The following is a 26636-nucleotide window of genomic DNA, read 5'->3' as shown; positions in this document are numbered from 1 at the left end:
GCGTTGGAGAAGGAAATGGCAACACACTCCAGTATTCTTGCCTGGAGAATCCCAGAGACGGGGAAGCCTGGTGGGCTTCCGTCTAAGGGGTCGCACAGAGTCAGACACAACTGAAGCGACTTAGCAGCAGCAGGCCACAGAAATCGTTTTCTCAGTAGCTTCACCAGTACCCTCCTTACCATCAATACATAGGCCAATCTGATTATATACCCCCAGCCTCTTCCCATCTTGCCACTTCAAAGATGACAGTGGTGTAGAGATTGAGTCTCAGACCATCTTGCTTTCTGCTCCCACAGGCAGCCACAATTGTAAAGTGACTCATAGTTTTGTCGTTCATGTCCATAGGCAAACTCTGTGGTTCCCCAGTTTAAAAGAGAACTTAGGTTAGTTTATCAAAGTCTATAACTGGTTTTTGTGAATAGACGAGGCATGGAGCAGAGGCACAGGGGCAAACTGATTGGTTCTCATCTAGACTGCATAACTCCAGGGGAAGAGGAAGAGCTACACTGTGGACAGGGCTGGATGTAAATAGGGTGGGTCTTGGATTGCCTCTCCATTGTGGAGGTTGGCAGCTCACTTACAGCCTGGATGTTCACTCCATACATTGAGTTTAGTGATCACTGACATGGTCATACTTAAAAATCAGTTTTTAGATGTTGCATTTGTTGTAGAGTTAGAGTTCTCGCAGCCTAAGAGAATCCATGCTGTTTAAGGCCAGTGTTTCATCAGCCTGGAATTTTCTAGGTGCTGATGCTCTGGAACCATTTGTGAAGGGTATGTTCCGCAAATTTGTTCTTCCTAAAAAGATGGAGAATATGTCCTAGACTTTAAGATTTAACCATGGGAGGTATAAGTGAAGAGAGAAAAGAGTCTAGAACTAAGGACTTAGAACCATTTGTCCTACACATCACTGACTTTCCATTGAGTTGCTTATCATTTAGATGTTCAGTTGATTTTAAAACTTGCCAGGGCAATGAGTGCATAAAAGCATCATAAGGTGTATTTGCATGGTTTGAATAACATTAGCCTGGTGGGCTACAGTCCATGGGGTCGCAGAGAGTCAAACACAACTGAAGCAACTTAGCACGCACTGAAAGATTATAAATTATGTAACCTGTAGCCTGCTTTGTAGCTAGCTATGTACTATGTGTTTGATAAAGGTATTGAATTAATGTTACCTGACATGAAAATTACTGAGCTGGACTTAGTCTGTGTTGAGGAGGGGAAAAAAATAACAGACACCTTTCAACAGGTTCTAATGAGTCCAATGGTCAGGCAACCATACCAAGACAATATTTAGACTGTTTCAGTTTGGAACTGTACTTATTTTTTGGTGACAGGAGTCATTCACAAGTTAACTAAAACATTTGAAGTAAAATGAAATGATTAGCTTAGGAGATCAAACTTGTAATATATTTTAATTTAATTGAGGTGTAATTTGCATACAGGGACATGCAGAGATCTTAAGTGAAAAGTTTTTAAGTTTTAACAAATACCTTGACTACATAGTTCCTCTTTCCACAACTATTCTGGTTTCTGTTACCATGAATTCGTTTTATCTGGGGAACAGGTAATCAAGTTGAAAAAAGGGAAAACATCAAAGATGAAGTTGAAAGCTTGCTGCAGAAACTAAGGCTTCAGGAAGTTTTTTTTTTCTGTTCAAGTCATAATTAATAAAAAATGTTGGTTGACAACTATGCTGTGTCTCAGAACTGCATAGTCTTTAAGGTTTTATAATGAATTGTAATGAATATGAAGTTGGGTTCTTGCAGGGGATGCTGGGTACCATGGCAGCAGCCCTCATTGTAGGATGTCCTTGTTTTTCATCGCTGTTAGGTCTCTCTTAATGTATTCTTTGGAAAGCCTGGTCCCTGGTTTGAAGACTGTGAGCTAGATGGTGATAAGAACTCCATATTCCACGACATTGATGGCTCTGTGACGGGATACAAGGATGCTTATGTGGGAAGAATGGACAACTACCTGATCCGCCATCCAAGCTGTATAAATGTGACCAAATGGAATGCAGTGGTGTGCAGTGGGAGCTATGCCCAGGTAGGCCAGAATGCATTGTCTGATCCCCGCCTCCCAGCTCCTGACAGCACTGTTTCTGTGAGGAGTACTCTTCAGATCTTCTGGCTGATGGATACTTCTCAAAGCATGATATTCTTTTTTTTAAAGCGGTTAAAAAAAAGAAAAATTTCATTAGAAATCATAGACTCATAGAATTTGATTTAAAGTTCCCCCACTACAAACCAATTTAAAAGTGGAAAAGTGAGCCCAAGAGAAGTAGGATTAATTTGCACTTGGTTAAATATGGTTGGGAGATAGTTGGGGTGAGAAACCATATTTCCTGAGTCTTAGGCCAGGTTTTCTGGCCATGCTACAGCTATGCCCCCTGAGAAGGCATTTTATTCTTTGCTTTTAGGGTTACTGATGCTAAGTTGCTTCAGTTGTGTCCAACTGTTTGCGACCCTATGGACTGTAGCCCATCAGGCTCCTCTGTCCATGGGATTCTCCAGGCAAGAATATTGGATTGGGTTGCCATTTTCTCCTCCAGGGGATCTTCTCAACCTAGGGATTGAACCCGTGTCTCTTACAGCTCCTGTATTGGCAGGTGGGTTCTTTACCACGAGTGCTACCTGGGAAGCCCTTCAGAGTTATTATCTCTATTTATCTCTAAATTAGGGAATCTAGCTTGTGAGGCAGAATATCAGTAGGTCACATGGAAAGTAATATATTCTCAGAAACAGAGTTGGGAATTGGAAATAAGTGGACAAGGAAGGAATTCAAGGAAATTCTGCAAATCATAATGTATCTATGAAAATATGAAGGAGATGCTATAGATTGGGAAACACGTCTTTGAAAACATTAAGCTAGTGTGCATTTATTAACTGGATGCCAAGTATAAGAGGATGGAATACTTTGGGAGGTATAATGTTCAGAAAATAGATGCTGGAACTAGACCACATGGCTTTGAATCCTGGCTCTGTTATTTTCTTAAATACGAGATGCGTAAGTTAATTAGCTGCTCTGTGCCTCTGCACAGTGAGGATAATATTAGTTTCTTTCATATGTGGCTGTTGTGAAGATAGAATGCATGAGTACTGATAATACATTTCACCCATGGCCTGGCACATAGTGAAGTGCTTGCTGCAATTAGTATTATTTGAAGAACAGGGCTCTAAGTTGCAAAGATGATTTTAATAGTGACATTTTGGATGGATAGAAGATTGCAGAATGAAGGTACCAGTTGCCCAGAATTTTGAAGAGAGCAGAATTTTGTTTCCATATTTTAGACAATTACATAGTCATATTTAATAATAAATGTTGAGGGAGATAAAAGAATAAAGGAAAAGGATAACTGGAGCATGAGGAGGAGAATTAGAGGAAGAGCAAGGTATTCTCCAAGGCAGACTGGGCTCTGATAGTCTCAAAGGCAAGAAAGAAGCCTCACTTGCTGATGTGCTGCTGAATTCTCTTATTTGTAGGATGGGTTTTTCCTGGGGAAGGACCAGTTTGGTGATGGAGTACCTTTGCTGAACTCTGGCTACTTTACCCATCAAGTGTGTGTTTGTGGCGCCAGCTTTTCAATTTCTTGAGCCCCTGGAGTCTTATGGTTTCTGCCATTTAATAAGCCTTCTGTAGTGGGAGTTTCTTATAGCAGATTTCTTTATTAATCTTCAGACTTTGAATCATCATTGTTAAAGAATGCTATGATTCTTAAAAATAAAAAAACAGCTTCAAAAAGATTCTCATCAATAGACAAGACAAAGGGCTTAAGAGGGATAAAGATTAGAGAGATTTTTCTGGTTTATTTTAATGGAATACTAGCTTCTTTGTTGTGGGATTTCTCATCCCCATGGGAGCAAGAAGAATCATATTTGCCTGAGTTCCAGGAAGGACCAGGGAAGGATGGAGAATTAATTATAGTAAAAAATAAAGAAGAAAAGAATGTGGTTAAAAATGTGATTTATTTTTTCATTCATTTTATTCTTAACCAGATTTGCCCTCTAAAATTAAGTAGACTCATTAATGCCTAAGAAGATGTAGAAATTTGAGAATTAAAACAAAATAAGAAGCTTTTAAATTCTTTAATAGCTACAGTTGTAGTTAAATTGCTAGCCATGTGTATTCAAAGGTACATGTATCTGTTTGTCTTTCTGAACCTGGTATGTACTCACTAATGAAGACTTTATATTTTATTTTAAATGTCTCCATAATTTGGATTTGATATACTTGAGAATGTGAACCTGATACTTCTGTCTTACAAAGCAAAGTATTAATTCTATTTATTTGTTGTTTTTGTTTGTTTAATCCTGCCCATGAGGCTCTGGGAATGGTAAGATAGAAATTTTCTCCTGGGGATTTGAAATTTGGGCTGGGAGCCCAGATCTACAGCCATTTGTTGTTCCTTGGATGATATATAATACTGTACGTTTTTAGCAAAAATTAGAAACAAGTGGATCTCAAGATAGAATAATCATTATTTAGCTATTTGTAAATATTTTTAATGGAATGTCTGCTTTTCGCTGACCCAAGGATAAAGGTCCTCAAGAAGAAAGGTGGTATCATAAGGAGCATGCTGTGCTGTGCTGTGCTTAGCCGCTCAGCCGTGTCCGACTCTTTGCGACCCCATGGACTGTAGCCCGCCAGGCACCTCTGTCCATGGGAATTCTCCAGGCAAGAAGACTGGAGTGGGTTGCCATGCCCTTCTCCAGGGGATCTTCCCAATGCAGGGATTGAGCCCGGGTCTCCCACATTGCAGGCAGATTCTTTACTGACTGAGCCACCAGGGAAGCCCAAGAATACTGGAGTGGGTAGTCTGCCCTTTCTCCAGGGGATCTTCCTGACCCAGAAATTGAACCAGGGTCTCCTGCATTGCAGGCGAATTCTTTACCAGCTGAGCTATCAGGGAAGCCCTCATAAGGAGCATGTGCCACCTCAAATCTTTGGATTTGGAAGAAGGCAGGTTATAGCTATGTGTTTGGGGTTGGGTGTGTATTTTATTATATTTTATATATGACCTTTATATAACCTATTATTGGGTTGGCCAAAAAGTTCATTTGGGTTTTTCTGTTGCAACATAATGAAAAAACCCTGAAAGAACTTTTTGGTCAACCCAATGTAATGAAGTACAGGTCACATATAAACATTTAAATAAACAATAAGTAAATATAATATATTAAACATATATATTTAAATGAAGACAATCAGTCTCAAACTATGTATTTCCTATCTATATTTTAATCTTTACATGGTGTCATTAGAGAAGAGTTATATCAAAATAGTCAAACACAAATCAAAGTTAAGACTTCCTGGCTCAAAGAATTTATAATTAAGGAATCACTATGGACAAAACTGTGGAAAAGAGAAACAGAAAACAGAGAAGTTGTGTGGATTAAATGCAGCATTCTGCAGATGTTTCGATACTTCTGGGGAATTCTGTTACAGATGCAGATTTGTTTTAGGAAATTGTTCTGAGGTTGTTCCTTGGAGGATGCATTTGGGAAAGATTTTGTTTTGGTGTAGCATGGGGCCCAAATGCCACTGGAATAAACCCAGAGCTTTCAAATTTGCCTCAGTTTAATATGTTTTTCCAGTTTTTGCAGAACACTTTATAACTTTTTTTTTAATGGGTGAAAAATGACTTCTTGGGCTGATGCAGGTCATGGAAAATCGAAAGCCAAAGCTCTAAGATATTTTAAATTTCCACCTCTTATTTCAGAGGAAAGCCTTTCAGATTTAACTAGAGGGTATCAGTTTTCACATTAATTTACTAATTTTTTATATGTGTGTACTTCAGATTGAGGGATTTCTTTGACAAGCTATGTAAACCACAAAGGTTTTATATTCTGATGAATAAGCTGGCCTGTTGTGGAAGAGATGATGAAGATCTTGGCTAGCAGAACACATGGTCTGTTTTTACCATTTCAGTTTAAGTAGGCTTCATTGTAAGTGGAGCTTAGGATGAAGTTGGCTACTACTCATTTTTGTCTGGCACAGATCATAGAATCTCTCTTTTGAAAGTAGAGACACTTGACTTTTGCTGGAAATGTTTTTTTTTTAGCTATTTAAATTTTCATTCTCTTTTCTTTAATTCTTAATTATTTTTTGAAGGTCTATGTGCAGACATGGAGCACTCCGAATCTGACTATGACCATCACACGAGATGAGTATCCAGACTACCCTATGGTGCTCCGAGGAATTAACCAGAAGGCAGCTTTCTCACAGTACCAGCCTGTGATCATGCTGGAGAAGGGCTACACCATCCACTGGAATGGGCCAGCACCCAAGATTGCTTTTCTATACCTCATAAACTTCAACAAGTATGCTTTTGTTACCGTTATTTCAAATAGTTGAGCAAGTAGTAATTTAGTGGAGAGAAATAATAGCCGATCTCCTTTGTAGCAAGTAAAGAATGCCGGCTTTACGTACTTTGTTCCTCCTGTGGAAAGGCTATATATGTTATATTGATGGACTTAAGGGATTATATAGGTTAAATCCTCTCCTTTTAAAAGCATGTATTTTTCTCTATGGCCAAGGTATTTTGTGCAGAAAGCCATTTAAGATTTTTTTTTTTTTTTTTGCTGTGCCACGTGGCTTTTCTGTGGAAATGTGGGATCTTAGTTCCTCCCCAGGGACCGAACCTGGGCCCTCAGCACTGGTGAGAGCACCAGTCTTAACCACTGGCCTGGCAGAGAATTCCCCAACAGTAGATTTTAATACTGTATGCTGAATACTTGAATTCTCCGTAGCTGGGATAGGAAGACATTTTTATCTGGTGTTCCAGCTGAGCACTTGGTTACCTAGAAAGTAAAAAAGTTTTTGAGGCCAAATTTAGACTTGACAGAAGAGAGTGGTATGATTGATTATTCATGTCATCAGTGGGCACGGAGTGGAAAATTGTGGCATGAATGCCAGATACTTTGCACCTCTGCCTGTATGTGAAAGCATCTTTCTATTTCCTCTTGACTTCTCAATTGTCTGCTCTCATAGTATTACTTTTTTTTTATAGTATCACTTTTAATCAAGACCTCTGTTTATTTATTTAATTAATTTATTATTTAATTTATTTAAATGTTTACTGTGTGCCAGTTGATATAAGGATGACCAAGAGAAATACTTGTCCTTTAGAAACTCACAGTATACAGGTAGAATAAAATTTAAGTAAATAAGCCAGTACTATTATTTTAATGGACAAAGGATAAGAGCAATTATTCTGCATAAGGGAGTTGGGCCAGGCTACACTGAGGAAGTGACAGTAAGTGATCATTTTGTTACAAAAGCAGCAGAGTCGGTAAAGGGCTAGTTCTGCTCAAAGACTGATGTATTTATTGATTGCGGTGGGAGCCTAGGTTAGGGGAGTGATAGAGATGAGACTAGAAACCAGAGCTGGGACTATCTAGATATGTGTGGTGGTTAAACCATGGGACTCCATGAAACTGCTCAGATATGTCCCTGAAAAATTGAAATGGTTTGTTTACCTGATTGATCATAAACCTTGACTTGTCAGAACTCTCTTAAAGTACTAACTGAAATGAACAGAAATGGACATAGATCATATAGGAATTCGCCTCTAAGTAGGGCACTTTAAAGAGTGGCTGAACATACTGTAGATGCTCTTATTCTGAGATGTTAGGCCTCTGGCATATGCTCTAAACTGAACCACTACTGTTTTCCTGTAATACTTGTTGCTGCCAAAGAACTGCACCTTCACTTACTAAGTCAACCAAGACAGAAAAGGAAAACAAACTCTCAGGACTCATCTTTGGCTCTTTCTTTTCTCTCATTTCTCCATCCTATTAGTGGCCAAGCCCGGTTGGTCCTGTCTCCTTAATATTGTTCAAATCTCTTCACTCTTGCCACCCTCACTGCTTATGACTGAGTCATTATCATCTCACCTAGATCCCTGCAGCAGCCTCCTACTCGGTCTCCCCGTCTCCCCCCACTTCCAATCCTTGGCCCACATTGTGTCCAGGGTGTAGTTCTTTTTAAAAGCCAGTCTGATCATATCACTCCCGTCTGTGAGCTACCTAGAAGTCAATGAAAGAACAAATGATTGTCAGAGAGGGTGGGGGATACATGCCAAAGAGTGATCAGCAGTCCAAAAAGTTATAGCTGGCAGATTGTGAACCTGAGGGTGAGATATTACAGTCAAAAGGTAAACAGGGTTCTGTACATACCAAGCATAATTTTTTGAATAAATACTGAGCAAGTAAAAAACATTTTAAAGTGAAAAAAGGGCTGAGCCAGAAGTTTCAAAACTCCATATGGGCTTGAAATTCAGTCAGACTTTCCTTGTTTAATCATCTAAAAGTTTGTAAAAATTATATCATGGGCAGAGGCAAGAGGAGATGTAAGTTTTTTTTCCCCATGTTTAAGATAATTACAGAGAGATCATGGATTTTGTCATAGTGGCACTTTTGAAAATAACAGTTTAAAAGATATAAATCTATACTTATTGCACAAACTAAGAAAATGCAGAAAAACATAAAGAAAATTGCAATAACCTATAATTCTTCTAATCAAAGTAAGGCATTATAAATGTGTATAGGGTTCTCGTCTCTTTCCACCCTCAAAGGTTCTCTGAGTATATCTCATACCAAAATGTGTTTAACTATTCCATTCCCCCGTGAACATTTAGATTGTTTTTCTCCTGTCCCTCCTCTCCTTTTAGTATTACAAATAATACTGGATAGAACATTTTTCTTATTATTTTTGGTCTGTATTTCTAATTCTTTAGTGGGATTACTGAATGAAATTTGTGTGAACACTTTTAAACCCTCATTACATATTGTGGTAAAATTCTTTAGAATGATTAAAAAGTTCTGGAAATGAGTAGTGGTGATGGTTGTACAACCTTGTGAATGTACGTAATGCCACTAAACTGTAAAGTTAAAAATGTCTAACATGGCAAATTTTGTACTTCACCACAATTTAAAGAACATCAGAAAAAAGCAAATGATAAAAAAAGGAGAAATATTTTTAATGGTTTTCGAAGAGTATTAATTTTATATCCAAGAACATTAGGTAAGAAAAAACACTATTGCAATTTGGTAATATTATCAAAGACTTAAAAAATGCATATACCTTTGTCTCTAACAATTCTAAGGCTTCCCTGGTGGCTCAGTGGGAAAGAATCTGCCCACCAAGCAGGAACTGTGGGTTTGATCCCTGGGTTGGGAAGATCCTCTGGAGAAGGAAATGGCAACCCACTCCAGTATTCTTGCCTGCAAAATCCCACGAACAGAGGAGCCTGGTGGGTTACAGATACAACTTAGTGACTGAACAATAACAAAAACAGCAACTGGCAATTTTGCCACTAGGAATTTATCTTGCTGCTGCTAAGTTGCTTCAGTCGTGTCCGACTCTGTGTGACCCCATAGACGGCAGCCCATCAGGCTCCCCTGTCCCTGGGATTCTCCAGGCAAGAACACTGGAGTGGGTTGCCATTTCCTTCTCCAATGCATGAAAGTGAAAAGTGAAAAGTGAAAGTGAAGTCGCTCAGTCGTGTCCGACTCTTAGCGACCCCACGGACAGCAGCCCACCAGGCTCCTCCGTCCATGGGATTTTCCAGGCAAGAGTACTGGAGTGGGGTGCCATTGCCTTCTCCAGGAATTTATCCTAGTGTTATTATAAAAGATACAAATATATTTATGAATAAAAAAATCCTTTGGAAAACTTAGCAGCGTACATTTCCACAATCAGGCTATTAGTGTTTATTCCATCTTAGTGTACCCATTCCCAACCATCTCATTTAATTTTATTATCTGCTTACAGTATCTGAGTACATTTTATCCAACATCTATTCACATTCTCTGAAATCTTGTTGCAAACAAGATTTTTCTAAGCCATATCATTGTAAATATACGATGAGAGAAATCTGGGTAACGTGGAAAGGTGGATAACTTATGTGTGTTAGGGTTCAGGACTTTCATTGTTAGTGGCTCCATACACAGTAGAAATTTAAGAAGGAGAAGATCATGGCTGAAATTTACATATGCTGTAATACTCAAAGGATATTGGCTCAAATGTGGACTTGTGTTTTTATTGTCTCTCCTTTATAGGAATGACTGGATTCGAGTTGGTCTCTGCTATCCGTCAAACACAAGTTTTCAGGTTACCTTTGGCTTTTTACAGCGGCATAATGGCTCATTATCCAAAATGGAAGAGTATGAGCCTGTGCATTCGCTGGAGGAATTGCAGAAGAAGCAGTCTGAGAGGAAATTCTATTTTGACTCCAGCACGGGGTAATTCAGGGCAACCCATGAACGAAAATTTTTGCTGTTTTTCTTTAATGGTGAAATTACTAGTTCTTCAGTGTAACTAAGAATAGGCTGTGATGTGACGGCTAGTTAGAAAAGCAGCTGATGTGGGTAATTCTCTGCTTATCACCATTAGAGGTTTAAGAAGAACTAGAATGACTCATAATTACAGTTGGCAATAGGAATCGAGTGAGATGTTTGCCGTATACCTATTAAGGCAATTTAGAGAGAAAAATTATCCTTGTCAATAAAGAACCAGTAGGCCCAGTTGAAAATTAAAATAATGTTTTCCATAACAACTCTAAAGATGATTATTTCCATATGATATAGTTCATATTTTAGCAAAAGCTCATTTTTCTCTTCCTTTAAGGCTATCTCTCAAGTTGACCTTGGGTTTAAAAAAAAAACAAAACGCACTGTGTAACCATGGCATATTTGCTTTCAACTTTCTCTAGGCTGCATCTTTCCACTTTTTAATTCTAATCCTGTTCACCTGGGGTCCTGTTGGCTTTGTCTGCTTTTATCCAGTTACAGTCTCTCAGCCTTTGGGTTATGGTAGGCTTGATCTCCTGTACTCTTCCAGAAAGTAGCATGCTCCTCCAATATCCATTCCTTAAGCTGACATTTCTACTCCATACCATTGTCTAGGTACTATAAAGATACTCATGTAAATAAGATGCATTTCTTCTGCAAATTCACTGTCCACTGAAGGATGTGGGCATGTAAAGCAAGTAGTTAGAAGGTGAAAGGTTTAAATGCTGTAAGTCTTATAGCATGCCTTTTGAGATAATCTGCAAGTTCAGCCTTGGGTGGTCAGTGACACCCACGAGGGTAACATTGGGGCTAACTCTTGAGGAGTGAGTAGGAGGAGACGAGTAAGTGTTCCAAGAACAGTGTGGATAAATGCATGGAGGCATGAAAAACATGGCATGACATGTTTGGGGAAAGAAAATTTTGGACTGAAGAGAAGGGTGGCAGGACTGACTGTGGGGGAATGAGGTTGGAGTTCACTCAATTGTCTTGTTAGCCTTTGGGTAAGAAGCAACTCATTTGCCCTCCAGGGCTGGTGCAGCAGCCAGTGTGATTAGCTTAAACCCTTTAGTATCATTTTCTCTTACTTTTAATTTCTAATTAACCTTTAAAAATCTAGTTGGAGTTTTATTCTATAGATGACAGAACAGCTACATTCCCAGTTGATCTTCTGCAAAAATAAATGTAAGGCCCAAATTTGTAAGGACAGTCTGGTAATCACAAATTAATGATTAATATGTACAATGATAGGAAATATTGCTTCATCTGGGTATTTCTAGAACCTTTCAGCCTTTGAGGTTCAAATTCTTTTTAATTCTGTTCATTTTGATGGTTTTAATTATATATCAAAAGGCACATGCCTAATTAGATCCCTGTCATTCCTTATGTATATGTTAAAATTACTAGATGTTGGAACAGTGGCTGATTTTCACCTCATAATCTCAACGTTGTATTGTTTGTTGACTTCATTTTAAAATGTGAACTTGTGAACTCCAGTAATCAATCACAGTTGATCAAGTCATTTTTGGAATCTTGACTTCCTTTGGTTTAGAAGGCCTAGGTTTGCTGACAAGACATTGGACTGCTGCCTAGAAGTTGCTTTTCCATTCATTTTGGAGGAGAATTCAGACTGGGTAGGACTGATCATTTCACTTGATTTTGGCCAAAGTATAGACAGAAGGACTCCAGACCCATCTGCTCTTAGTATACATCACAGAAATTGATTTGAGACCATATCTTGGCCTTAAACAAACCAGTCTCAAAGTTGCTGTTTTTATTATTCCAGTTTTGTGCCTTAAAACAGAATAATGTATAAACTAAAAGAAAAAGAAAGAAAGAATAAACCACCCTAATTTACCGAATTCTAAACTCAACATAAGTATTAGTTTTCCAAGGAATTTTTGAGCCAAGCCAAATTCCATTTTCCCAAATTACCTATTGAGGTTATTCAAACCAGAAATTTACTTTGATACTGTCCATAATGACGGAATCAGATTTTCATGATATTTTCTGAAGTGGAATTGTGTTTGACTTAGAACTCTATGAGGACAGAAAGGAAAGAGAAGCAACTTTATTAGTTTTATAAGTTATTTTCCTTTTGAGAAAAAAATTACTTTATTGGAGGAATATCCCCACTGGCCATGAGTTAATTTGAAAAGTTTTTGAAAGTCAAAATCTAATACCCTTTGGACTGGTCTGTTTTGTGCAGGTTGCTGTTTCTGTATCTTAAAGCCAAAAGCCACAGGGATGGTCACAGTTACTGTTCATCTCAGGGATGCGAAAGAGTCAAGATCCAGGCAGCAACAGACTCAAAAGACATCAGTAACTGCATGGCCAAAGCATATCCCCGGTATTACAGAAAGCCATCAGCCCTCAAGTCGATGCCGTCCATGCTCAAAGGACTCTGTCAAGGCTGTGGAACCCGTCAGGTAAAACAAGGAATAAAAGTGGGCTTTGGTCCAAGAGAAAAAGTCAAAAGGTTCTGTGCAGTCAGCACATTCCCCCCCCACCCCGAAACATCTGTGCTGCCCATTTATTTTATTTTTAAATTTATTTTTAATTGGAAGATAATTGTTTTACAATATTGTGTTGGTTTCTGCCATACATCAGTGTGAATCAGCCATAAGTATACACATGTCCCCTTCCTCCTGAACCTCCCTCCCACCTTTCACCCCATCTCACCCCCTAGGTTGTCACAGAGCACCTGATTTGAGCTACCTACATCATATAGCAAATTCCCACTGGCTATCTATTTTACGTATGGTAATTTATGTTGCTATCCTACTGTCGATTTGTCCTCCTTCCCCCACAGTGTCCACAAATCTTTTTTCTATGTCTGCATCTCCGTTGTTGCTCTGCAGATGGATTCATCAATACCATCTTTCCAGGTTCCATATATATGCATTAATATACAACATTTGTTTTTCTCTTTCTGACTTCATTCTGTATAATAGGCTGTAGGTTCATCCACCTCATTAGAACTGACTCAAATGCATTCCTTTTTATGACTAAAATTCCATTGTATATATGTACCACAGCTTCTTTATCCATTCATGCTGATGGACATCTAGGTTGCTTCCGTGTCCTAGTTACTGTAAATAGTGCTGCAGTGAACATTGTGAAAAAGAACGTGTGTCTTTTTCAGTTATGGTTTCCTCAGGGTATATGCCCAGTAGTGGAATTGTTGGGTCATGTGGTAGTTTTATTTCTAGTTTTTTAAGGAACCTGCATACTGTTCTCCATAGTGGCTGTATCGTTTACATTCTCACCAGCAGTGCAAGCACCAGGGCTTCCTTTGTGGCTCAGATGTTAAAGCATCCGCCTGCAATGCAGGAGACCTTGGTTCGATCCCTGGATTGGGAAGATCCCCTGCAGAAGGGCATGGCAACCCACTCCAGAATTCTTGCCTGGGGAATCCCCATGGACAGAGAAGCCTAGCGGGCTACAGTCCATGGGGTTGCAAAGAGTAGGACACAACTGAGTAGCTAAGCACAGCACAACAATGCAAGACGATTCCCTTTTCTCCACACCCTCTCCAGCATTTATTGTTTGTAAAATCATAAATTTTTTGATGATGTTTGCTGCCAGTTTATAAATATTGAATGGTTTCTCCTGAATTTTGGCCCACTCTAGAATTTAATGATCATAAGAACCAAACCAGTCCAAATTTATAATAAAATCAGTCAAAGTGTATTTACACATCAGTTTGCCCTGGGTCATTATGGATTTATTGGTTGTCATCTTTTCTTTCTCAGCTGTGATTCCAGTACATTATCACTATTATGTATACATGTCAGTGATGTGGAAATATCTGTTTTCTTGGCAGTGTGAAATTTATCTTCAGAAAAGGCATTCATGGAAATTGTTTCCTTTAAGATGAAAAACTATTAATTTGAAGCATATGCTATTATGTTTACCTATAATTAAAAGTACAAACTGACTTTGGCTAGAAGTGAAGTGCTTCCTGTGACATATTCTTAATGAGACAGTCTTCTAGATCTTGAGAAAACTTGGCAGTGAAAGTAAATCCAAAGTATGAGCTAAAATCAGGCATGGGAAACCCCATAGGAAGTCACATTGATTCCAGGAGAAAAAGAAGTACAGAATCAATATTGCCCTAATTAATATTTAACCTATATATAAACAAATATGGGTCAAGAGGAATGGTTCTCAACTTGTGGTCCCCAGACCAGCAGCATCAGCATCACCTGGGAACTTGTGAAAAATTCGAACTCTTGGGGCCCACCCAGTTCTACCCAATCAGAAACTTAAGGAGTGGGGCTTATGGTCTTTGCTTTAACAGGCCCTGCAGGTGATTCTGATAAATGTTCACATTTTAGTTTCATGGGCCTGGAGGAGTTTTTAAAAAAAGTTCTTACTGCCACAGAAATGCATACTGTAATCAGTTCAGTTCAGTTCAGTCACTCAGTCGTGTCCAACTCTTTGCGACCCCATGAATTGCAGCACGCCAGGCCTCCCTGTCCATCACCAACTCCCAGAGTTCACCCAGACTCATGTCCATCGAGTTGGTAATGCCATCCAGCCATCTCATCCTCTGTCGTCCCCTTCTCCTCCTGCCCCCAATCCCTCCCAGCATCAGAGTCTTTTCCAATGAGTCAACTCTTCACATGAGGTGGCCAAAGTATTGGAGTTTCAGCTTTACCATCAGTCCTTCCAAAGAACATCCAGGACTGATCTCTTTTAATAAGAGGGAGAAAACCTCTAAATATTTCTTTTATTTCTTATTTCTAATTTTTCTTGTTTCTGTCTGTTGGTGGCAGTAAGAACAGGGAAAGGAAGGGGGATTTATGTTTCCTGTTGTGATATAGGATGATTATTTTTCTGGTGACAACTCACTATCATGGTCTTGGTTTCTTATACTCTTGAGCCACCTCTATACTCCAGTTCAACTAAACTAACCAACAGACCAAAAAATAAACCAGGTATATAAATAAGCTTATATGAATCCTTGCCTGTCCTGTGTAATGTTTTGACTGTTAAAGTGAAATTGTCAGATAATCTTTGTGGAGAAGTAAATTTTCCAGCCTAATTCTCAAGTTGAATTTGTTAAGAAAGTCCTTCATTACTGAGAAGACTTCAAATAATTTATACTTGTTATAAGAAATACTAGAATTTGTAAAGATAACTTAATCATCTTCGAAACTATTCTAGGCCTATCTTGTTAAATGGTTCCATGCATTGATGTTTAGCATTCTTTATTTTTGGGCTTAAAACATTGATCAGAATTCATTTCTTAAAAATGTATTGACTACTGACCTGGCAGTTGAGAAGTATTTGAAGTGTCTATGGACACCACTTTTACTTGGAAATTTGAGGAGAATTTTTATTTTAATGTCAAAAACACATGTAAATTAGAGATAAGTAGGAAAATTCGCAAGAATTTTTGACGTCAGACCTGAGACTTCAAAAAATGTTCAGCTTCTGGATGCTTAATATAATGATTATCTGCGCTTGCCATGATTATTTATTCTTGTTGACATTGATTTATAAGAATATACATATATATATATATATTTTTTTTAATTTTTAAAAATTTTTTGACAGTACCACATGGCTTGTGGGATCTTAGTTCCCTGACCAGGAATTGAACTCAGTCCAAGGTAGTAAAAGTGCTAAGTCCTAACCACTGGACTGCCAGGGAATTCCTTGGTACATATACTTTCAAGTGTTAAATTGTGTGAAGAGTTGAGTGCTTTTAATTGAGAAGATAGCCTTTAGGGAGGAGGTAGATGGTGGGATTTGGAGGCTGGAAGTGGTTTGAAGTAGAAGGGAAAATGGAAGGGCGTTCTTGGGGAAGGAACAGCATCTGAAAAGGCAAGTGGCAGAAGAATGGAAAACTGAGAGAACTGCCCTGCATGTTGAATGTGGATAGTGGGAAATAGAATAGAATAGTGGCTCTATTTGTGGAACATTTTGCAGGTCAGGTAGAGGAATTTAAATAAAATTGGTGATGTACAAGTCCCCTAAAAGTTTTTAAACAGAGTAATCCTTGTCATCTATACTTCTTTCCTCAATACTGGAGTGACTGAGTCACAGTTGAGGATAACTGGTTTGAAAAGAGCCTTCAAAAAGATTTGTAACTTTTTTGCATGAAATGTTTACAAAGATTTAGATACAGAGCATATTTATATAGTCATTTAGAGAGCTATCTTATTAACAAGATTGCAATGACTTGAAACTGGGATTGCTCTAGAAAATGAGGCATATACCATTCATGTATGGATGTGAGAGCTGGACTGTGAAGAAAGCTGAGCACTGAAGAATTGATGCTTTTGAACTGTAGTGTTGGAGAAGACTCTTGAGAGTCCCTTGGCCTGCAAGGAGATCCAACCAGTCCATTCTGAAGGAGATCAGCCCTGGGATTTCTTTGGAAGGAATGATGCTAAAGCTGAAACTCCAGTACTTTGGCCACCTCATGCGAAGAGTTGACTCATTGGAAAAGACTCTGATAGCTGGGAGGGATTGGGGGCAGGAGGAGAAGGGGACGACAGAGGATGAGATGGCTGGATGGCATCACTGACTCGATGGACGTGAGTCTGAGTGAACTCCGGGAGTTGGTGATGGACAGGGAGGCCTGGCGTGCTGCAATTCATGGGGTCGCAAAGAGTTGGACACGACTGAGCGACTGAACTGAACTGAACTGAACCATTCTCCTATTAAAGCTTAAATCAAAAAATAAAATTCCAGGTCATGAAATACGTACAGAAAGTTCAGAGGAAAAAAAACAAAAAAACCATTCACTGGCTTTGATATAGTTGAGTTTATTTTGAAGGATCTTTTTGGAAGGTTAACATAGATATGGAACTTCTTCCCCTTGTAGGTGGTGTTCACAAGTGATCCTCATATAAGCTACCTCCCTGTGCAATTCCGGTCACCCAGTCAAGCAGAGATTCAGCGTGGAGATGCGTCTGTTATTTCTGTGAGTACCATCTGCTGTGTGCACTGCCTCAGCTTCTCACTTTTTCATTCTGTCCTGGTAACATGAATTATCTCTGACAACATTCACTTGTTTCTAATCACATTTTTATTGTTTGTAGTGAGCTATACAACAGAGGTATAAATACTCCTAAACATATGTATTTTTAAATAAATGAAATTTATTAAATTTTTTTTCTCAGTTAAGTTTATTGATTACTTTTAGGCAAATGTTAAAATTATTCAGGTGACCCAGATTCCTTTTCTATAGGAGAAAAGGTATTTTTGGTTTAAAAAATTGTCATTGGTAATCAATATGTAGAAAATTGTTTTTAACCTCAGTTTTTGAAACTTAAAGAAGCTCCCCAGTTATTTGTCTAAAATATGGAAGTTGAAGATTTTAAAATCTCCTCAGCCTCTTATATTGAGATTGCTTGCCTCCCAGTTTTTCAGATAAGGAAGGTGACAATGCAAAGTGTTAACTGTCTTTAAGTAGGTTAATGGAAGTATAAACGTTAGCCTGAGTGTCAATATTGGAATTTGGCCTAAAAGCCAAGTTTGCCAGCAAGGTTAATCAGCTCTAGGAGTGAAAGTGAAAGTCACTCAGTCGTGTCTGACTCTTCGAGACCCCATGGACTATACAGTCCATGGAATTCTCCAGGCCAGAATGCTGGAGTGGGTAGCCATCCCCTTCTCCAGGGGATCTTCTGAACCCAGGGATCAAACCCAGGTCTCTCGCATTGCAGGCGGATTCTTTAGCAGCTGAGCCACCAGGGAAGCCCAAGAATACTGGACTGGGTAGCCTATCCCTTCTCCAGCAGATCTTTGGAACCCAGGAATTGAAACGGGGTCTCCTTCATTGCAGGCGGATTCTTTACCAACTTAGCTCTCAGGGAAGCCCGCTTTAGGCATGTGGCCTGTCCCAAACTGAGTTGACCAGAGTGCATCTGTATAAAGGGCTCTTTGGGTAGGAGGTATCTAGCCGACTGATACCCAGCCAGGGCCTGGGCTTAGTCTCATGTGGTCTCTTTGGGAGAGAGTGGTGGACAACACATTTACAAATTCACATATATGTGAAAACTTAAATCTTTTTTTTTTTCTCTCTCAATCTCTTTTATTATGTTAAAGTACACATAACATAAAATTTACCATCCTAACCATTTTTAAGTATATAGTTCAGTGGTATGAAATACATTCATAATATTGTGTGGCCATCACCATTATCCACCACCAGAACTTAACTCTAAATTAAGAACTTTTTAATAATTTTGAATTAAAAATACCCCTACTTAAGATGAGGAAGGTGAAACGCAGAGTTATTAATCATCAGGCATAAAGTTTCAGTTGAGTAAAATACTACATAAACTCTCAAAATCTGTTTTACAGCATTTTCCCTGTAATCAGTAATAATATATTGTCTACTTAAAATATTTAAGAGGATGGATTTCATGTTAGTGTTCTTACCACAATTAGAAAGAAAGGAGGGAAGAAAGGAAAAGAAAGAAAGATCCTTACTTAAATATAACTCCAAGGTTTCTCACATATATATACCTATTGCTCTATGTTAGCATGTCTTCATTTTGTAGTATGTTCATGATGGAGGAGCCTAGGGGGCTGCAGTCCATGGGGTCGCTAAGAGTCGGGCACGACTGAGCGACTTCACTTTCACTTTTCACTTTCATGCATTGGAGAAGGAAATGGCAACCCACTCCAGTGATCTTGCCTGGAGAATCCCAGGGACGGCAGAGCCTGGTGGGCTGCCCTCTATGGGGTCGCACAGAGTCGGACACGACTGAAGTGACTTAGCAGCAGCAGCATGATGTAGGAAGTTTGTTAGCTCAACATCTCAATAAAGTCAGCAGTGTGAGGAACCCATCCCAGCCTCCTTGTGTGGAATCTGGTGGGTGTCAGTTGCAAAGGGATGCCACTGGGTGCTGAGTCTCTGCTCTACTAGCTTACTAGGTAATTAAACAAGATAAGGTATTGCCCAGACAATCTCAGGTAGGGTATTCCTTTGGGTGTGCAGACATTGTTTGACTCCATTGCTGGAGTCACTGCATGTCTGGGACCCTAAAAGAGGTCACAGAGGACTGTGTTTTGTCATGTTTACCTCCACTACTTTTCACATGTATTACATGAAAAGTCTTTGCTGGACGTGGCCTTGCTTTAGTTTTTATGGAAAATTTTGTGTTTCTTTTAAGCAGCAGGTTTTTGGAGGTAATTTTCAATCGGACAGTTTGAGTGTGTTAAAGATCATGATTTTTTTTTTTTAATCAAATGTGTCTCAGTTCTAAGTATTTGGATTTTAAAAAATGGGTCACTTTCAGTCTTTCTAAATATAGAATGGCACTATATATTAAGCACTTCTAGAATTATTCTCTGGACTAGAGCAGTTTAAATACAGGCAAATAGCCATTTTGAATTCCTGTGAGATCATTAGTGATTAGAAATACAATTTAAGTATAACTTCTTCAAGTGAGGACAGGTGTAATGAAGAGAGCATCTCTCCTTTGTTAACTTTTAACATAGTTTATAATTTTACACATTTTAAAGAGAATCAGTGCCTATGGCGTAGTGTTAAATCATTTTTCAGTCAAGATTTTTTTCTTTCCTTTTTTGGTTGAGGAATTTATGAGATTTGGGTATATCTGGAATTCCTTTTTCTTGAAAATGTCTCGAGCCATTAATTTAAAGAGAACGACTGGAACTTTCAGTTCACAGTAATTATTTGAACAAGATATCACTACCCGTGGCTTAAATCCTGGTAAAATTTCCTGTTTTCCATTTTGATTTGAAAGGAGACCTATATATGGAACAATGCAGATGAAACTATCTGCCTCCTCTGATGTTTCAAACCTAAACTCTGACGGGGCGGGAGTTTATGTGGGTTAAGGAAGTCTATCTCTCTACTTACCTACCTATACGACTAGATACCTATTGTATACAGTTATATATTTTTTTCCTGAGCCAATGTGACAACATCTGAGCTTCAGTATAGAGGCCGTCGCCTGATCACTGAGTTGGAAACTGACCCCAGTGAGAGAGTATGTATATAAGAATGAAAGCCCTGAACCTGCAGAGTCATCCTACTCAGCTGAGTGTAGGCTGCCATGTCTTGCTTAGAGCATCTTATCCAATCAGTAAAGACCAGTCAAGGTAAAAGCCTATGAAAACACAGACTCAATTTCAAATATTGGCAGAGGAAGAGTGATGGAACATGCAGTTTGAGTTTTGGAATTATTACTTTTGATTCTTGGGTTTAGAAGACAGAGGGAAAGGGGCTAGAAAGATACTGAAATGGTGATGACAGCAGAGGACGATCTTGTGTTCTCAGATCAACGGCACCGACTTTCCCTTACGAAGTGTGGGCGTCCTCCTCCTGATTGTGGATGCCTGCAGTGTTCCCTTCCGGTTGACTGAAAAAAAGATTTTCTCTTTCACTGATGTCAGTCGCATGGAAGAATACTTAAAAACAAGCATCCCTCCAAGGTAGGTGAAGCTTGCCCTGTATAAGGGATAAGATACCTTAAGGATGACACCTGGCTCACTCTGAGTTTTGGCTTGTCTACTTTTTTACTCTGGGTATTTAGGATTCTTGAAGGATGGATACTCATTCTTTTCCCAGTTTCAGGTTGATGCCTGTGTGATCTAAGTTGCTTATCATTGATAAGTGAGGACTTGGATGTTAGAAGAGTTTGCAAATGATGGGAAGGTTCTTGGAAGGAGGAAAAGCTCAACATTTTGGATCGTTCCTATCCCACTTCTTAGTATTAAGCTGATCTACATTGTACCCAACTCTCTCAGAATGCTCAGTATCATTTTAAAACAATTTTATTGAGTTTTGCCTTTGTAACAGTCTATCCTGCTGATGAACCCTTGGACAGCATTGGGCTATGACTCTGGTATAGGAAGTTGCCATCTGGGTCACTTGGAATTGACTGGAAAGGACTAAATTGATTTTTTAAGTAGATGAGTGTGTGATCTCTTTTTTAAGAGCCCTAAGAGTCGGGCACGACTGAACGACTTCACTTTCACTTTTCACTTTCCTGCACTGGAGAAGGAAATGACAACCCGCTCCAGTGTTCTTAGTGTCTGAACAGAGGTGCACCTTGCTGTATTTGTGTTAGGCAGACCCTGACTGGAGGCAAGAAGATAAATTCAGTCCCCTTTCTGCCCCCTTTGCTTTGCTGCGGACATTGATTTACACACAGGCTTTCATTTAATGAAGCCCCAAAGTGAGGAACATAGGCTTCCCGCAAAGTCCTATGTAGCTTTTGAATCATCATCAACTGATCTGGTCAATTCCGCTCCTTAAACTTTAAAGAACCAGATCTCAACAAGTCCCGTAAAGTCATTATATTCTTTGAGTGTAACATTCTTTGTGTACATATAGATCTATCTTCTGGTTTAATACATTTGTAGGTATTTACTTTGCAAGGCCTCAATTTTCTTTATGTATCTAAAGATTTTTTTCCCTAATGTTGGAAAATAAACACAGTCAGTCACTTCACCTAAAACAATCTGGAACATAAAGCTCACTACAGATGTTTAGAGCAACACAATAGTCATGCAAGGCACCCAATATATTAAGAAAAGAAATGCTTTATTAAAGGATATATGATAAGAGTAAAAGTAGAGGCTCTCCCTGCTTCTGGATGGAAAAGTTAATACTGTAAAGATGTTCAGTTCAGTTCAGTCACTCAGTCATGTCTGACTCTTTGCAACCCCATGAATTGCAGCACGCCAGGCCTCCCTGTCTATCACCAACTCCTGGAGTTTACTGAAACTCACGTCCATCAAGTCGGTGATGCCATCCAGCCATCTCATCCTCTGTCGTCCCCTTCTCCTCCTGCCCCAATCCCTCCTAGCATCAGGGTCTTTTCCAATGAGTCAACTCTTCACATGAGGTGGCCAAAGTACTGGAGTTTCAGCTTTAGCATCATTCCTTCCAAAGAAATCCCAGGGCTGATCTCCTTTCGAATGGACTGGTTGGATCTCCTTGCAGTCCAAGGGACTCTCAAGAGTCTTCTCCAACACCACAGTTCAAAAGCATCAATTGTTCGGTGCTCAGCTTTCTTCACAGTCCAACTCTCACTAGTTTTCCCTGTATTTAGAGACCTCCTTGTAACAGAAACGTTAAGATCTAGGTGCAGAATTGAAGTGGACCCTTGTGTCAGCAAGGATGAAAAGGCATGTGGAGTGCTTTTTGTTTTTTGAGTTCTGCTTTTATCTAGTATATACTTCAGAAAGGTACTCAGTGAACACATGCTGAATTACTGAAACTTGCTCTGATTTTCTAACTTTTACAGGTCAGTTGTCCTGTTGAGCACAAGAGGACAGATAAAGCAGTTCAATATTTCGGATTCATTAGTACCTCTGGGATTAGCCAAGCCAGCCAATCTTTATAACAAAGGTTTGTATCTGTATTCTTCCATAAAAAGTTTTTAGGAGAACAGCAACATATACATTTTTATGGTGGAGTGTAGGTATCAGCCTGCTTTCATGAGCTTGTTAGGCTGGGGTGGGTATTATGAAGTAATTTCTAAATCAGGAGACAGTGTTAGAGGAAGTGTGTTGGGATGTAGTTTGTTATTTGGGGCAGGAGGTGGGTGGTAAGAGTTCATTCTCTGACGTAAGGAAGTATAGTTTTTTTGTTGTTTTTTGTTTCGCTCACCTCCACCTCACCTTTCACATTATCTTGCCTGAAACTAGTAGAGATACAAATTGAACTTTGTTTTTTTTCTTTTAAAGGGAGTACCATATTTTTGGGATTCAATGGAAACTTTAAACCATCCTGGACTAAGCTGTATACCAGCCCTGCTAGACAGGGCCTCGGGCTGCTTGAACAATTCATACCTTTGCAGCTGGACGAATATGGTTGTCACAGAGCTGACACTATCCGCCGAAGAGACCTGGAGCTGTTGAAGCAAACTTCAAAGGCACATTAGAGATTTAACTGTAACTTAAGTGCTGGGGGATAAAATGTGAACTAACTTATTTAATTTATGGCATTTTAAAATGACACTGTTAACCCAATGGAACCATTTTCCTGTTTGAGGCAGAAAGGGGAGAAAAGTAAGAGTTTAAAGTGATCGCTTGAATACCAGCTCATGCACCTTCTAGTTGTACAAAATGTTAAAGAATTTATATGTATTTGTTAGGCTGGTATATTTCAGAGATCAGTTCTCTTATCCCTCACATCCCACTCCTGTGTTTTGTAGTGACCATAAGCAGTGCTTCACCTTTTGTACAAAATGGGATGTTGTGAGGGAAGGGGAGCTTCTGAGAGTCAGCCTGAGTCCTTGAGAGGACCAGCTCTTGTAGCACCTTGGATACTTGAAGTCTGATGTTCACTTGTGTCGTTGACTTTGGGTCAGCAGTTGACCTGGGTGGCTGGCATGTTCAGGAATGCCTTGGTCCCTGATTCCAGGCAGCCTTTGAGGATTTTGTATGATACTGAATGATGGAGTTTTAAGTGGCAACTCAGGCCCAGCTCATGCCCTTTTTTGCTTGGACATGTGCTATTTTTATTCATTTGTATATTGATTCCTTCTAAGGATTCAACTTTAAAACAGCAAGTATTATTGGGAAAAAAAGGGCTTTTATGGGTTCGACATCCCTTTAATCTGTGACCATTGGGCAAAAATTGGACCCGCACCTTGGTCTGATGTTGGTGGGACCATTTTTGCAGCTTTAATCCTTAGCCTGTTTGACTGTATATTTGTATTTAAAATGCAAGAGCTGAGCTAAATATTTACATTTTTTTAAAAAAGAAGCAGGCCATTTTCCTGAACTATTAACTTGTGTCATTTCAACTTGCACAGAGGAAGTCTGTTCTTGGAGTACTCCTGCACCCGTGTGGATTTTTTTAAAAAAGCTTCTCTGCTCACCAACCTGGCAGGACAATTGCAAAAAACTTAATGATACCCCAAAATATTGTACTCAGGGAGAGGAAAAACAGGAGAACCTTTTAAGGGCCAGAATCAAGGAGAGAATATTCAGAAACAAACCTCTTTTTAGCCTTAGAGGAGTCCATCACTCTTAAGAAAATCATTAGAGCCCACTGAAAAAAAGGCACTGTGATGCCCTATTTTTCTTCCTACTGGGTGTGTGCATCTCCTGCCAGTGAGGACTGCATGTGGCTAAAGGAGATTGGTGCCAAAGCCAGGGTGTCACTACACCAAGAGGAAAGAGGTGTTGAAACACTTTTATCTTTTCCTAAACCCACAATGTATGAAGTGTAACGTGGGGATGGCCACAGCAAGGAACATGGTCAGGCTGACTTTGGCAATGAGTACAGACAAATTCACTCTTCTCTATCAAGAGCAACAGCTAACAGCCTGTCCTTTTGTGCCCAAAAGAAACTGCAGAGCGGCTCTGTGACTATTTCCATTACTTTACAAAATATGCTACCTCAGAGTGCTACCGATAAACCTTTCTAACTGTAAGTACTCTTGTTAAAAGAGTACGTGTCTTAATCAAAGTTTAGGTTTTGGGGTGTTTTTTTTGTACATTGATGAATGAAATCTTACCTATTAAATATATTATTGGATCATGGTTCCTCAAGGTGATTAAAGTTTGTTTGTGTGTGTGTGTTTTTTTTAATGACAAATATCTTTTATGTGTGATTTTTAGAGTTTGGCTCTTTAAAGATTTGAAGAGGATATGTAAGTTCTAAAGCACTCAGTTTTTCTGATTTATATGCTAATGGTCAGGGCCCAATTTAAATAAAATAAAAATATGTGTGCATGTATTTTTTCATGTATGTGTGTGTGACTATCTAGCAAGCAATTTTTTTTTTTTCATTCCATATCCCATCTGTAAAGAAGCTATGGGCAGAAATAACGAAGAAATTTTCATCCACTAGGTAGATTTTGTAAGACTAAGTAACTTCAGAAGGCCGGTGCAGAGGTTCTTAACTTTGGCTGCGCATTGGAGAAAGCTTGGGAGCTTTAAAACCTAAGATGGCCTGGTCTGTTCCCTCCACTCCAGCTCCTGCTTCACATTTAATTGGTGTGGGGTGCAGCCTGGCCATTGGAATTTTTTTAAAAGCTCTCTGGTGATGCTAATAACATGTAGCCAGGGTTAGGTATCACTGCACTAATATAATAGGCCCACTGTTTAACTTCAGTCTATAATTTTTTGTGTGATAAAAACAAAATTATAATTATCTATTTTTATTTGTGATTCCTATATTGCTTATGGAACTCCCAGCCCTAAACAAAACATTTTGCTATTGTCTGAACTTTCAGATAGTGTTTTTAGTCCTTAGTTGTCTCAAATTGTTAAATTGGTTATCAAAGCTGATATACACATTTCAGGCCGTTGGGAGCTTGCAGTCTGTTTTATTTCTACTGGGAAAATGTGTTCAAAGGTGATTTATAAGTTCATAAGCATTTTCCATCAGGTGAGGCAGTTGGTTGAGTTCCAGAAATGTGGCCGTCCACGAATTGGCCAGCTGATGAGAAACACAGGGCCTTCTCATATATCGACAGACTTGGGTTTTAAGTCTTTCCTGTGAGATTTCTCCCTCTCCACCTGAATCAGCATGTTGTATATTATCTTCAGAGGCTGGAAGAGAGTGCTTGTGAGAAGATGAAAGGCAGGCTCATGGTCTTACAGAACAGGACTCCAAAGCAGCCACTAAACTGATGTTTAGACCTGAGCGTGGGGAGGAGGTTTATGACTCCTCTGTTCTCCAGCTCCATCAGAAGAGAACATATCCTTGTACCATTAGATGGAATATTTGGTTTGGAGGAGGGGTGGGCAATGCAGTGATGGATAGAGGCTTGAATGCTTCAGATAACTTAAGTTTTCATTCCTTAAGGGATGAAGTAATGTTTGGATAAGTCCAGTTGAAAGGCATTTCAGTAAGCAGGTATGCACTTAATTTAAGTGTGTGTGTGTGTTTTTAAGTTGGTTGTAGTACGTAAGTACTTAAATTCCATTGTGACAGTGTTTGTTGATTTCATGATGTGTGGTTGGAGTTTACCCTCCAGAATTCTTGTTTGGCTTTCAGATACTTGTGAAATCAAGTTTAATAACCTGAGAAATTCCCCTAGAAGTGAACACCATGAATGGGAGTAATTGGGTAACAGATTTGTATATTTATGGTTAGTCTTAACTCAGTAATAATCCAGACTTTTAGAAATATGAGTGCAAACTCTGGACTGGAGCTCATTTTCAACAAAAGGGAGGGAAAAAAGTTAAGAAAAGGCATCGCCAGCCCCTTGCTCACAAATAACAAAATGCTGTTTACTTTATGCTGGATTCTTGGCATCATTTGTAAGATTGAAGGTTTTATTCAAATTTATCTTCGATAAGAGAGAGAAGCTGAAAAAAAGGATGCTAGTTAGGCCTTGGTGTTGTAGGGAAGGGCACACAACACTGCTTTTATATGACAAA

At 39.1% G+C, this 26636-nt stretch overlaps 1 protein-coding gene across 1 annotated transcript in view; it reads left to right on the top strand.

Annotated features, from left to right (window-relative positions):
• Positions 1-24984, top strand: part of CEMIP2 (cell migration inducing hyaluronidase 2) — an 81399-nt gene extending 56415 nt beyond the window's left edge. The window contains exons 17-24 of the mRNA XM_027549460.1: positions 1837-2052; positions 6118-6326; positions 10068-10250; positions 12505-12724; positions 17137-17235; positions 20566-20720; positions 22541-22644; positions 22983-24984. Coding sequence (XP_027405261.1) covers positions 1837-2052; positions 6118-6326; positions 10068-10250; positions 12505-12724; positions 17137-17235; positions 20566-20720; positions 22541-22644; positions 22983-23179 — 1383 coding nt within the window. The 3' untranslated portion in view covers positions 23180-24984. The remainder of the gene's footprint in view (positions 1-1836; positions 2053-6117; positions 6327-10067; positions 10251-12504; positions 12725-17136; positions 17236-20565; positions 20721-22540; positions 22645-22982) is intronic.
• The last annotated feature ends 1652 nt before the right edge of the window (positions 24985-26636 follow it).

The sequence above is a fragment of the Bos indicus x Bos taurus genome, chromosome 8, assembly GCF_003369695.1.
Source record: "Bos indicus x Bos taurus breed Angus x Brahman F1 hybrid chromosome 8, Bos_hybrid_MaternalHap_v2.0, whole genome shotgun sequence".
Lineage (NCBI taxonomy): Eukaryota > Metazoa > Chordata > Mammalia > Artiodactyla > Bovidae > Bos > Bos indicus x Bos taurus.
The sequence above is the reverse complement of the archived record's forward strand: the minus strand, read 5'-3'. Positions and strand labels throughout refer to the sequence as shown.